The following is a 15,271-nucleotide window of genomic DNA, read 5'->3' on the forward strand; positions in this document are numbered from 1 at the left end:
AGAGTAGGTAAAAGGACAGAAGGATGTTGTGTGTGCAGTAAGCTAGTCAAGATAGTAGAAATTATATTCAAATACACATTATCCAGGTTCTTGACATAGTGGACATTGCTCCAAAACAAGAAACAGTAAAATCGTTTAATAACTTTTTTATTTACACCTTCACAACCAAATTACAGGTATTACAATAGACATTTACTACTTTACAATTTTCTTTTAGTCTAAAGGTCTTTTTAAATGTGTAACACCCTCAATGTAATTTAAATAAAATCTAAAACTTCCCACCAGAGATTACTAGTGCTACTAGTGGCTGTAAAAAGTGTACACACCCCTGCTTACCTCTGTAAAAAATTAAATTATGATAAATTACATCAGATCTTTTTCCACCTTTAATGTGATATATTAACCAAACGAAAAACAAACAGAAATGGGGAGAAAGAAGAAAAAATCCTTCCAATAACATGGTTAAACGAGTGTTTAACTAATTTACTAATTAACTAATACTTTGTTAAAGCATGTTTTGCTTGTAATAAAGCACTCAGTCTTTTTGGGTAAGGGTCTGCTAACTTATCCAGGTCTAAACAAAGTGTGAGGAGATCTCCTGTGCACAGCCCTCTTCAAGTCATTTCACAGGGTTTTGATAGGGTTTAGAGCTGGGCTCGGACTGGACTACTTCAATATGTTGCTCTTCTTCATTTGAAGCCATTCCTTCCTTGACTTGGATTTGTGCTTTGGGTCATTATTGTGCTGGAAAGTGAACTTTTTATCTACATCTTCAGCTGTCTCATGAAGAACATGAAGAACTCCCTTTGCAGGGAGTTACCAGGACTTGCCAGAAATTCCTGCAGCTCCTGTAATGTTGCCATAGATCTCTTTCTAGCCTCCCTGATAAGGATTCTTCTTGTCCTTTTGTCAATTTTTGAGGGACATCCTGTTGTTGGGAATGTCACTGTGATGCTCCATTTTCTCCATTTGTTGTTGATGGCCTTCGCGGTGTTCCATATTACATCTAATGTTTTGAAAATTATTTACCCTAAACTGTCTCTATATTTGTTTTCACTTGAATTTTGTTGGTTGCTATATCACATTTAAAGTGGAAAAATATTGAATATGATTTATATTGATTTCATTTTTAATACCTCAATAACCTTTAATTTTAATAATGGTGCATACACTTTTTATAGCCACTCTATCCTCCTTGTCACTTATTAGAGATAGTAAGAGATTAAATATTAATATACCTGTAATCACTATAGACAGTCATTAAAAAACGAGCAGGAACCTAAAGAAAATCACTTCAACATAAAGACTTCTTGGTTACACTTATTTCCTGCTCTAATCTACTTCTTTCTCCTTGTGAAAAACTACTCCATTTGATTGCTTTCTCCATTCCACTGTGATGTTCTCTGCCATCCCATGATCCTTCAGTTTTTGCCTGATCTGAAGAACAGAATAAGACTTTTAGTAATAAATGATTCAGGATAGAGACACTAATCCCTGTGAAACTCTGGGTCTGGTGGCAGTAATTAAGAGAGGAATGGACAATATAAGTGGGGTTTGTTGAGGATAAGACCTACCTGCTCTAAGATGGCTGACTGTGATATCAGATTGTTAACATCCTGATTGGAATGGATCTTCAGTCTGATGATTTGTTTTTTAATTATTTCTGAATGTAGTAATTCAAAACATACAAACACAGTCAGGAACAGACAAGTAAAGTTGTTTTTATTTTACTAATATTTTAAAAGGCATTAATTTTTTTCTAATTTTAAAACTGAATACTTGACTCACCTGAGTAACAGAAGAAAGGCATTACATCTGAGCACTGTGCATCAGCGGCCTGACTGTTATTTAAATAACCACAATTTTCATTCCCCAGGGCATTATCAGGTTTTCCTGACATCCAGCTGCTGGTAGAGAAGTTGGTTTTGTCTACCCACTTCCAGGCGTCTCTGAACAGGCCAATCCAAGTATTTCCAGGGACCAGTCCCTGTATAGCTAGGTGTTCTGTTGCGTTTCTCACACTGGTCAGGTCTGTATAATGCTGTCTACAGTAACTCTGAGCTTCAAGAAAGGTGATTGTACTAGAGATATAAATGTAACTCCCAGTGCCAGTTTGTCTGTCTGTGAAAATTTTTTAAAAAAACAACAACAACAAAAAAACCATATTTAACACGAAGGTTAATTATAAGTTAATTGTGTCTCCTGGTAGAGAAAGGTAGATATTGCTAAGGCTAAGAACATAAGTACACCATATACAACATCAAAACCACCATGTGAAACAAATGGTGTTCCTCACCATCAAAGCAGAGAAGGGGAAACTTCCGTGTACATGGGGTGTCAAACCAAGCCAACGAAGATGTTACAACACACTCTTCATGTCCGCCCCTGTTGTTAGGCTCTCCTGGCTTCCATTTTGTCATACTTCCCAATGGCTCATTTCCAAAGGACCAGCGCCAGCTGTTGACATCATTGTACAGTCCAATCCAAGTGCTGGAACTGAACTGTTGCATCTGTGCTTCTTTCTGAAGTTGTTCCATGTCATCATTGCTTTTAATGATCGCCAGGTCAGTATATGTAGCCCGACAGTAAGCCTGAGCATCACTCCATGTTTTCCCCTGATTTATCAGATAGTACTTATGAGAGACAGAGAGGACAGTGGGGATGACTCCTGTGGAAGAGAGTTTTATTGGATTTATCCAGTGTTAGGACTGTGGCATAAATTTACATTTTCCACATGAACTTTTTAGCATACAGTATATTTATATTTGGGTGCAAAACATTTGGCTGATTTATTTTAAAAGCTATTATTTTGGTTGAGATGAAAGCTTTGCAATGGGCATTATAAATGAAATATTTTTTTTTAACACCCACTTTAATTACTATTTTAACCATATTAATTATTAGAAGATTTAAAAAATCAAGTCTGCAGCCATGTAGTTTCTATAAACAAATCTTGGGCTGTATTCAGATTTGACGTATTGAGGACATAACACTGAAATTGAAGGCCTCAGCATTCAGACCTCGAATTTAACTGGTGTTTTTGTAACTGCGGACCCTGTTACAGTCCGGCCCTGAAGTGTTTGGATAAATAAATATTATTGTTGATCAGCCATTTAATAGGATTGTTTTCTATGCATATGTCTCACATGTACAGTATATATCCTAATGAAATGACTTACAATAAAAAAGTCAAATTTCCATGCAAAATGTAATTTAGAATAGAGCACAGTCACAAAGAGAAGAAGAGTCTAAACTAGTTTCCTCCAATTTCCCCAAAACAAGGTAATTATTCTGTATTTTCTGTAGGCATTTTGAAATTGATAAATTAAAAATAAACATTCCTCTTTCATTCAAATATATCATGTGTTCTGTGCTATACCTAAAGTAGCAGACCTTGCTATGTATTACTTCTACTCAGAAAACAATGAAATTGTCTTTACTTAAATAAATTTTTTTAAAATACTTAAAATGACTTAAAGTCCTCATGTTACTGGAAATCTAAGTACAGTTTCAAATCACACACATTAACTGCACATTTTGAAACAAACTTAAGTATGTTTAATATATTTTATTGGCCAAAGAAAGTTAATATCATATGGTACACACATGACAATATCCTAGGTCTTGTGCCAGAATCCAAAAACTGTGACCTCAAGATATATGATGGTGTCACGTCAGGGATTTGAGGTGAATGCAATTGCAGAAGTGAAACGTTTAATAAAGTAACAAACAAATCACAACACAAGACTTACACAGGTCAAAGACGAGTATAATGTGACACATGGGGACAGAACTAACAATGCAAGACAACCCGTGTAGAGCAGAATCTGACTGTATATACACATCAGTGCTAATGAGCTAAACGGGAAACAGGTGAATTGAGATATGAGACATGGTGCAGTGGCTGATGGGAAACGTAGTTTCTAGCCCTTCTCCAATATCACATGACACATAGGAACTGACTTGTTTTGGGCTAGGTTAAATTCGAGTGAAACATTGCCATTATTGACAATATCAGTATTATGAGTAATATCTCATTATTTATATATGCCACAGCAATGTCTTTTGTGAATTCAGCATTTTCATAATTGTTATTACTGGTCATAGTATTTATTACTGGTTTAGGAATTTTAACATTTTTGATGTTCATGAATATTGTTTTGAATCTCTTACTTACAGACCTGATTTCATGTCCACGGACTATTTAGTGCCCACTTACGTAATGTGTAATCGCAGAGCATTGTTGATGATCTTTATTCATGTTATGAGCCATTGTTCTGTGTTTGCTTAATATATTGACAATGTTTGATTTCTCTCAGGATGGTTTTGCCCTTGGTTCTTGTTTATTGGATATTCTGTGTGTGACCCATGGATGGTTTTGGCTTTTGAACTGTTGTGTTTGTTAATAAATCTTCTTATTAAATTAAACCAAATTTGCAGTAATTAATGTGACATTTAGAACTAGGATTATACTGTACATGCACCAATCAACTGGCAAAATACCAAGCTTCTGTTAGTTATTGTTCAAATGTTTATCACCTTCTCAATTATATATAATTACCGGAATAACGCTTTGGTCAGATGCAAAGGGTGGAAGGATAAATCTGGAGGATCTTCACAGTAAATGAATTTTACTTGCAGAAGTTCTTCAGATTGAGAATACGGCTGTTTTGGCTTGTCACGCAACTTCTCCCTTCCTGTCTAAATAAATGTGAGAAAGCCTACCCAATATCCAACAAGTTTTTAGGTAATTTATGCAATAATATGTACAGAGAGTCTTAGCACATTGTATGATAAAAAGGACTTTACATGAAAACGTGTACCACTTGTCACGATCTCACCGGCAGGTGGCGCTGTGGCGACAACGTGCACGAGCGGCTTCAGAGCGAGCACATGCACGTGCTTGAAGTACGCATGGACGCTAAAACTGTGTCAAGTGTTGCCAGCTGTCAGCAATTAAGAGACTGGTTATTTAAACCCCTCACATTGCTGCGCACATCATGCGGCATTAAAGTAAAGCAAAATGAGGAAGGACTAACTTGCTTGAGGAAGCAGTGTTCTTTGAGCTGATGCTATTATATTAATTCTTCTAATCTCTATACTTTAAAATTATTTACCTTACGCTATACAAATATAACTGACACTACTTTAGATAAAACAGTTGCAACATTGCCCTGTCGCTAAATTTGATCTGTTCTAACAAACATCCGTGACTAGCTTGTAGCCTGCTAGCATCACCTACCGCTAGCCTTGCTTATGTTTCACATTTCTCATTTACTGCTGTTTTGTTTAAAAAGCAAATATGTCTGCTGTTTCTCCGGTTTTGAGTGCAGATGAGGACTTGCTTGAGCTTCACATGGTGCTGTTGGAACTGGAGGATGTGGAGAAGCAGATCCACGGCCTACTTGACAAGCAGGCCCAGCTGCTGGAGCAACGAACTGCTCTGGAAACATCTTGTGCCTCTGCCTACATATCCAAGGTAAGCACACAGCGTGGTATTTCCACTCCCAGCCCCGCTACGCTGTGTGTTTCTCTGTGCAGGGACCGTGCACCTAGGACTTTCCCAGCCGAGGTGTCAGTCACGCCGGCGCCGACACACCACAGACCTTGGGTAAACCAGCGGCAGAAGGCACGGGCTGGACCCCAGGCAAGGACCTCTCCACCTCTGGTGTTTGAGATTCCAACCAGGAACTGCTTTGCCCTTCTGTCAGACCAGACCTAACGCTGTGATCATCAGGGACTCCGTTGTGTGGAATGTCCGTGTCGCTTCATCTAAAGGTAAAGTGCACACACACTGTATTTCTGGTGCTCATGTCCTTGATGTCGCTGGGCAGGTATCCAGGATCCTGAAGAAGGACGAGCGCATTGGAGCGGTTGTGCTGCACGCGGTGATGAATGACCTCAGGCTGAGGCAGATGGAGGTTCTGAAGAGGGACTTCTCCAGCCTGATCGAGACGGTACAAGGCAGATGACCCATCGTCTCTGGATCTCTTCCCACATACAGACGTGGAGCCGAAAAGTTCAGTAGACATTCTTTAAGTGATTGGTTAGTTTCTTGGTGTAATGAACAGACTCTGGTGTTTGTTAATAATTGGAATCTGTTCTGGGAGCATCCTAGGTTGTTTCGTCCTGATGGCCTGCACCCCAGCAGCCTCGGCGCGGAACTGCTGTCTGACAACATCTCCAAGATGCTACGCTCCAAGTGACTGCCTACTGTAAGTACATCTTCTTACAGTAACATTCATCATAATCAATGTTCAATTAATAATCCAGCACCTGTAATACATACTATAGAGACTGTGTCTGTTCACTGAGCTATAAAAATACAGAAATCTCGGAAAATCTGTCTTCGTAACCTAATTAACATAAAATTAAATCATACTGAATGCACATAGAGCACCTTTAATCTGAAGCTAGGACTATTAAACATTAGATCTCTTGCGTCTAAGGCTCTTATTGTTAACGACATCATTACTGATCAGGGATGTAATTTAATGTGTTTAACAGAAACTTGGATTAAACCAAACGAGTACATAGCATTAAATGAAGCCAGTCCTCCTGGATACAGTTATGTACTGAGGCGCCAGGCCGGTAGCCGGCACACAGGAAACAAAGATCGCTCCTCACGCGACTGCCGCAGTGGCGCAGAAGAGACAGTTCCGCTTCAGCGCCACCAAATGTTTTGGACGGCCAGAGAGCACGTGGCGGCGGGGCGGGGCCGCCGACACACCCACGGCTCGTGAATGGTGCACCGTGCGGAAGAATTCCACCATCCAGCAAGCGAGGGGAGAGTATAAAAGGGCAATATTCCACTCGCAGAGAGAAGTATCTCCGAGCATGTGCGCAAATCTCTGGCGTGTTTTATGCAGTTTTGGCGATGCGTGCCTGTCTGCTAATCTCTGCTGTGTGTGTTTTTTTTTTTTTTTTTTTTTTTTTTTTTTTGTATTTTTTTTTTTTTTTTCGGGTTTCAGGTGACTCCGATACGTGTGACGGCTCCGCCCCGCCCCCTTGGCTGTAACCGCCGACGGCTGAGACCCTCACCGCCCGATCGCCCTTCAACCCACACACACACACACACACACACACACACACACACACCCCCCACCCCCCCGCTCATCGATTGTCTTAAATCTCCCATAACACTGAAACAGCCTCGTGTGTGTCTGTGCTCCGCCCACTGCTGGCTAAAATCCCTACAGTATATCAGCCTCGTTCAACTGGTAGAGGAGGAGGTGTTGGTCTCATCCATAGTCAAAATCTAGGCGTCACACAAAAACCTAGTCATAAATTTAATTCTTTTGAAATTCTTTATACAAGTATAACTTATGTAGCCACAAAAAATAAGTCAATTCCTCTAATTATTATTTACAGGGCCATATACTGAATTTCTTAGTGAATTTGCAGACTTTATCTCAAACCTGGTTGTGTCTGTAGATAAAGCATTAATCGTCATTTTGATAACCTGGAAGACCCTCTAAGAATAGCGGTTGTGTCCATCTTAGATTCAGTAGGGATTAATCAGAATGTAATTGGGCCTACTCATAATGGTGGTCACACTCTTGACCTGATACTAACATACGGATTAAGTATAGAAAATATTGTAATTTTTCCGCAGTCTGAAGTTGTCTCAGACCATTATCTTATCTCATTCATCATACATATTGATCATAATATTTCCGCCTTGCTACTGTGTAAAACGTACTTTCACATCAGCTACTGCACCGAGCTTCATAAATAACCTTGCAGAAACATCAATTAGATTTGGATCACTGTCAGATCCGATAGAACTCGATCAGGCGACTGAAAGCTTAGTCAACACTCCGCTACATGCTAGATAGAGTGGCTCCACTCAAAAGAAAAATAATTAGAGAGAAAAAATTAGCACCCTGGTATAATGATCAAACGCGTACCTTAAAACAGACAACTTGACAATTAGAACATAAATGGCGTCAAACCAAACTGGTGATATTCCAAACAGCATGGAAGGAGAGCCTCCTGAAATGTAGAAAATCTCTTAGCAATGCTAGAAAAATCTATCTCTTCACCTTAATAGGAGATAACAAAAACAATTCTAGATTTCTATTCAACACAGTAGCAAAATTAACTAGGAATAAAACCACTACAGAGAGAAACACTCAATCATTACATAGCAGTGAAGATTTCATGAAGTTTTTCATTGGTAAGGTTGAAATTATTAGATGTGAAATTCAGGCTATTAAATTAAAATCAGACAGTATTGTAACAAACCCATTAGATGATAATGTAGCAATATCAGATCAATGTTTAGAGTGTTTTGCTCCGCTTAGAAAGACCGAACTAGCTTCATTAATCTCTTCAGCCAATTCATAAACTTGCATAATAGAGCCTGTGCCTACAGTACATGTTTCTTTAAACAGATTTGTCCAGGAGTAATTGAACCACTTTTAAATATAATCAATTCTTCCCTTAGCACTGGCTATGTACCTAAATCACTTAAATTAGCAGTTATTAAACTCCTGATTAAAAAACCTGACCTTGGCCCCTCTCAACTGTCCAGCTATAGACCTATATCAAATCTTCCCTTCATCTCTAAGATCTTAGAAAAGGTTGTAGCAAAGCAGTTATGCTCGTACTTACATTTCATGAATGTTATCAGTATGTATCAGTCAAGATGTAGACTTCATCATAGCACAGAGACGGCGTTAGTTAAAGTAGTAAATAACCTACTACTGGCCTCTGATCAGGGTTGTGTCTCGCTGCTTGTGTTACTCGACCTTAGTGCAGCTTTTGATACTATAGATCATACTATTCTCCTTGATACATTAGAAAATGTTGTTGGCATTAAGGGAACAGTCCTCTCCTGGCTCAGGTCTTATCTGACCGATCGTTATCAGTTCGTAGTTGTAAATGGAGACTTCTCCATGCATACCCAGGTTACCTTTGGAGTTCCACAGGGTTCTGTTTTAGGCCCACTGCTTTTTACCTTATATATGCTACCTCTAGGTCAAATTATTCGTAAACATGGAATTAGCTTCCACTGTTATGCTGATGATACACAGTTGTATGTTTCAGCGAAGCCAGAGGACGGACAGAGCAGCTTAGTAAAGTTGAGGATTGTGTAAAGGACATTAGATGTTGGATGTTAACTAACTTCCTTTTACTTAATTCTGATAAAACAGAAATACTTTTATTAGGATCACATGTAGCTAGAAATAAGGTTTCTGATCACATGATTACTCTGGATGGACTTTCTGTTTCATCATGTACAGCAGTAAAAGATCTTGGAGTGATTATTGACTCCAGCCTATCATTTGATGCTCATGTAGATAATATTACTAGGATAGCCTTCTTTCATCTCAGAAATATTTCTAAGATAAGAAACATATTGTCACTACATGATGCAGAAATATTAGTTCATGCATTCGTCACCTCTAGATTAGATTACTGTAATGCCTTACTGTCTGGATGTTCCAGTAGGAACATAAACAAACTCCAGTTAGTCTAGAATGCAGCTGCTAGAGTCCTAACTAGAACCAGAAGATACGACCATATCGCCCCAATCTTATCAACACTGCATTTGCTCCCAGTGAAATCTCGCATTGACTATAAAATACTTTTATTAACCTATAAAGCACTAAATGGTCTCGCACCACAGTATCTAAGCGACCTTTTGGTTTTCTATGATCTGCCACACCTACTTAGATCAAAAGATACAGGCTATTTGACGGTACCTCGAATAGTGAAGGCTACAGCAGGGGGAAGAGCTTTCACTTGTAGAGCCCCACTGTTATGGAACAGTCTTCCAATTAGTGTTCGGGACTCAGACTCAGTGTTTAAGTCTAGGCTTAAAACATATTTGTTTACTCAAGCCTACCCTGACTAGACTTTCTATTATGCTAATTCCCAGTCCTAATAATCTTTTCTCTCCCTCTCTCCTTCTGCCGCGCCACACATGATTTTATGGAGATACTAGAGATCCTGATCCTTTCTGATCTCCGGACCTGCCTGATCCGTTTCGGATGTCCTGCCTCTGGATGGAGCTCAAATCTTCTCTAATTCCAGACTGCTGGGACTACGGCTGCTTTTAAGGCCATACAGACTTCATATAAGTCAACATTTAACTTTTTCACAATATCTGTTGTTACCCAGATGAGGATGGTTCCCTTCTGAGTCTGGTTCCTCTCAAGGTTTCTTCCTCTTAAAACATCTGAGGGAGTTTTTCCTTGCTACAGTTGCCACTCAGTGGCTTGCTCAGTGATCAACGTGTTGATATTTCTGTAAAGCTGCTTTGAGCCAATGTCTATTGTAAAAAGCGCTATACAAATAAAATTTAATTGAATTGGAATTGAACTAACAGAAGACAGAATGAATAATGGTGCCAGGTTGTGATGTTGCCATGCTCTCTGTTTTCCTGTTCCTTAGTTTATGCCATGCCATAGTTAAGTGTTTATGCCATGCCTTAATTAGGAGTGTTCACGCCATGTCATAGTTAAGAGTGGTTATGAAAAAGCCATAGTTAAGTGTTTATGCTATGCCTTGTTAAGAGTGTTTATGCCTTGTCATAGTTAAGATTGTTTGTCTTTGTTTAATGAGTAGTCATACCTAAGTTAAAGGAGTGTTCATGCTCTAGTTAAATGAGGTGTTCATGCCATAGTTAGAGGAGTGTTTCCTGCCATAGTTAGTGTTTCCTGCCATAGTTAGGAGTGTTTCCTACCATAATTAGAGGAATGTTTCATTTTCATGTCCTCTGCCTAAGTCTAAATAAAGAAGTCACTCCTGCGCTTACTTCCTGTCCTGTTTCATAACAGAGTGCCGCGTCCAACCATGGAAGTAGCAGGAGGACACCTTATTGGGAGGCGCTCGGACTACTGGCCGTGTTTCCAGTCCATGCAGTTCCCACAGAGGTTTGCTGCTGAGCTCCCCCTGGTGACAGTGGGATTGGGGAGCTACCCGCTGGAATTCCTCTGCAGTTGCCCGGTTTATATCTGCAGCCTGGCATATCCCAAGCCTACCAAGAGCCAGTGGATTGGGTTCTTGGTATCCCCGGTTGCAGCCCGGCCAGGGACTGGGCGGAGGAACTGGTGAGTGCTGGGTCCCCCGCTCTCCAGGATGTCACCCAGTTCGTGGAACTGTTCATCGAGGAGTTCTACCGGCCAGGACATCTTCGGGGTCTGGGTCTGCTGGGGTGGCGGGTCAATGGAAAGCCCCAGCTTGACCCGCCTTTCCACCTTTTCTACAAGTGGGTGGACATGCTAGACTCCGCAGCTCCCAAGTGGGTGAACCTGGCCAAATCCACAGCTTCATGTCAGGTTCTGGTCGACATGGTGGAGAGGACATCTAGATGTGTGTTTCAGGGCTGCAGGAGGAAGACTCTGCTACAATGCCCTACCTGCAAATAACTGGGTCTCCAGGAAGCATTCTACTGCTCAAAGGAATGCTTCAAGAGCAGTTGGTTGGAGCATAAACAACTACACCGGAGAGCCCGTGCGGAGATCCAGCCCAAGGTCACAGGGTGACCTCGGAGCTCCCGTCGGAGGTCGACCAGGTGACCTCAGAGCCCCAGCTTGAGACCTGCGGGGAGGTCTCCGCTTCAGCGCTCCCGGCTGAGGTTAACCTGGCGACCTCTGGGCCCTGTCTGAGGTCAACTTGGCGGCCTCAGAGCTCCTGCCCGAGATCTACGGGGAGGTCTCAGTTCTGGAGCTCCAGCCCGAGGTTAACCTGGTGAACTCTGGGCCCCCCGTCGGAGGTCAACTTGGCAGCCTCAGATCTCCGGCTAGAGACCTGCGGGGAGGTCTCAGCTCCGGAGCCCCAGCCCGATGTCAACTTGGTGACCTCAGAGCTCCAGCCAGAGACCCGTGGCGGGGTCTCTGCCGCCGAGGAGGCTGTCCCGCCGAGGAGGCTGTCCCGCCGAGGAGGCGGTCCCGCCGTCCGGTCCCGCCGAGGAGGCTGTCCCGCCGTCCGGTCCCGCCGAGGAGGCTGTCCCGCCGTCCGGTCCCGCCGAGGACATCCCTCCGAGCTCCATCCCCGCCGAGGACGTCGCCCAGTGTTCCGGTCCCGCCGAGGACGTCGCCCAGTGTTCCGGTCCCGCCGAGGACGTCGCCCAGTGTTCCGGTCCCGCCGAGGACGTCGCCCAGTGTTCCGGTCCCGCTGAGAAGGTGCCCTGAGCTTCAGTCCCACTGGGGGTGGTGCTCTACCTGTCTGCTGCCTGGCGGAGGCCACCCTGTTTTCCGATGCACCAAGAGACCGATTACACAGGGGCCAAGACCCCCGTTGGAAGGGGGTTTTTGGCACGCCGGGAGGAGCGCCTTTGGAGGGGGGTTCTGTCACGATCTCGCCGGCAGATGACGCTGTGGCGACAACGTGCACGAGCGGCTTAAGGGCGCGCATGTGCTTGAAGTGCGCATGGTTGCTAAAACTGTTTCAAGTGTTTCCAGCTGTCAGCAATTAAGAGACTGGTTATTTAAACCCCTCGAGTTGCTGCGCACATTGCGCGGCATTAAAATAAAATGAGAAAGGACCAACAGAGAAGAAGACAGAAAGAATAATGGTGCCAAGATGTGATTTTGCCATGCTCTGTCTGTTTTCCTGTTCCTTAGTTTGCCATGCCATAGTTAAGAGTGTTTATGCTATGCCTAGTTGAGTTTTTTTCCATGTCTTAGTTAGGAGTGTTCACACCATGTCACAGTTAAGAGTGTTTGTCTTTTGTTAGAGTAGTCATACCTAAGTTGAAGTTCTTGTTCTAGTTAAATGATGTGTTCATGCCATAGTTAGGAGTGTTTCCTGCCATAATTAGAGGAATGTTTCATGCCTGGGTTAAGTGTTTCAGTTTCATGTCCTCTGCCTAAGTCTAAATAAAGATGTCACTCCTATGCTTACTTCCTGTCCTGTCCTGAGTCCTGTTTTGTAACACCACTTGTCTATCTCCTTACATACATTGTATCCACTTATCTTATAGCATGACATATAAAGTCAGAACACCCTCAGAATACACTCACAAATCATAACTCATCATAAACAGAATAAAACAGATTTGAAGCATAAGAAAAAGTAAAGAACAATCAAATAATTACACAATACTGTAAATATTCTTCAGCCTGTGTTTTCTAACCCTGATTTTAAATGGGTGTAAGGGGTACCGCTTGTGTTTAAAAGGCTTTTGGTCTACATGCTATTGAAAAGCCCATCTCAGATTTCTCCTGAGAGTTGTGAACTACATGCAGAGGATTTCAGCAATGTGAACTACAGCTCATTTGTACATCACAAATGTTTTTAACAAAGCACAGTAAATTACTTTTTCCTCATTTGGAAAAATTACTATCAAGTTAAAAACTATCTGGATTGGGTTCCATAGTGAAGAAGCTGCACACAAGCTGAAGATCACTATGTGCAGCTTCTTCACTATGGAACCCAATCCAGAACTGACGACCACAGAAACACCAATTTGAAGAAATCACTTCCCTGTTTCAGCATGATGATTCATCTGTACACAAACAGATCCATAAAGAAATCAGTCATTGAGTTTGGTGTAAAATAACTTGTTTGGCCTACACAGAGTCCTGACCTCAGGCTTTGTCAAAATCTTTGGAACAAATTGGAATGTGAGCCAGATCCGATCACTCAGTAACAGCAGCTTACTGCACATTCTTGGGCTTTTTAAATGTGCCATGGTGTATGAGTACCATCCTGCACATTCTCTCTCTCTCTCTCGCTCTCTCTTTCTCTTTCACACTAACTTCTAACCCCTAATGCTCTCTCTCTCTCACACACACAAACACACGCATTTCCTCTTACCTGTGTAAAACAAGAGTAGAAACAAACATGTCTTCATCACCGAGGTTACTGTTGAATTCAAAATCTGAAAGGTAATAAATTTTATGAGAAAATGAGAAATCTCACTACTTCAAATAGTGAGATTCCAATAGAAGTAAGATGTGTAAATGCATATACTATATACACTATATAAGATCATTTTACAAAGGAAACTCAGCATTCACTACCACATTATTCTGCAAACAAGTCAATTAAAACAGAGAAAATACAGTTTCCACAGAACATAGAGTATTTATTACTACTGTATATACTGTGTAAATACAAAATACTTAACTAGTTTAAAACATTTTTTCCTTCAAACCAAATAATTATCTTTATTAGCAAATATGGTTTAAATGAGTTTAAAGATAAATGACAGTGATAAAAAATTAACAATGGACTAAATAATAGGAAAAAGCTAAAACAACAAGTTTCCATTGTTGAAACTCACTTGTAATGTGAATGAGATGATGAAGCATGTCAGTTTATTCTCTGAACCTCTTCTCTCTGACAATCTCTCACAAGTTTATCTGCCTTTTAAGAAAAGTCACATGCAAAACAGTTGTCTTCCTTACCCATGTGACAGAAACTGGTGTTTTGGGATTGGAAAGATTGTTTTCCTCTTTTCTTCATGTCACTCTCCAGTGCTGTCAATTTTTTGTTGTTGTTTTTTTCTCCATATGGGACATTTTTTTACTGGATCTTTATTATTTTATGCAGGGGTTCTAAATTTATTTATGCTTGAATATATGTTAGAAATTAAAAAAAATCTGAGACATTGCTTGCAACAAATGGGACAGAAAGGGACAAACAGCTGCCTTTCAAACAGCCAAACTCGTCTTCAGTCATATGATTAATTATTTCAGAATCCCAGAACACATTGTATGTGGGAGTATTGGGGAGCACTGCCATCAACATTAGCCTACGCATTTACCATTAAAAAAAACAAACTTGGGCATATATCAAAAGAGTTCTAATTTTTTTTTAATGAAATAACAAATCAAATCAAATAAAAAAAAATAATAATAAAAAAAACAAGGACAGAAGTCACTCAATTAAACCTACTTCAAGATATGCTTAACCTAGATATAGCTCACACTTTTAAAATGCTATACCTATGGCTAAGCAACCTATCAAAAGAAATGCCAGGAGGTAATGAGTATCTTCTACAAATGTATTTAGCCCACTGACCAAACAGTAATGGAATTATGAGGTGGAAATTTTCACACACATGAGGTGTGTCAGAAAAAGGTGGAGGAAATGGCTTATGCCAATGAACTACTGATGTCCAGGATGTATTCAATTCTATAAAAATTTTACATTTTGTCAGCATTTTGTTGCCAATTTACAGAGAAATGCATCCAAATGAATCAGGAAGAACATCATCATGCAGCAAGACAACAATCCAAAACACACTTCAACCTCAACACAGGACTTCATCAGGAGGAAAAGTGGAAGGTTTTAGACTGGACAATCACTCACC

General features: G+C 40.9%; 1 protein-coding gene across 1 annotated transcript; it reads right to left on the bottom strand.

Annotated features, from left to right (window-relative positions):
- Nucleotides 1-1,332: 1,332 nt before the first annotated feature.
- LOC128613842 (C-type mannose receptor 2-like) lies at nucleotides 1,333-14,965 on the bottom strand. Its single transcript, XM_053634969.1, has 6 exons — nucleotides 14,240-14,965; nucleotides 13,771-13,834; nucleotides 2,297-2,668; nucleotides 1,789-2,121; nucleotides 1,575-1,663; nucleotides 1,333-1,437 (listed from the first exon to the last, which is right to left on the bottom strand). Exons 2-6 carry the CDS (start codon nucleotides 13,805-13,807, stop codon nucleotides 1,333-1,335), a joined length of 936 nt encoding a protein of 311 aa, XP_053490944.1. The 5' UTR covers nucleotides 13,808-13,834; nucleotides 14,240-14,965.
- Nucleotides 14,966-15,271: the final 306 nt, after the last annotated feature.

Source organism: Ictalurus furcatus, chromosome 10, assembly GCF_023375685.1.
Source record: "Ictalurus furcatus strain D&B chromosome 10, Billie_1.0, whole genome shotgun sequence".
Classification (NCBI taxonomy): Eukaryota; Metazoa; Chordata; class Actinopteri; order Siluriformes; family Ictaluridae; genus Ictalurus; species Ictalurus furcatus.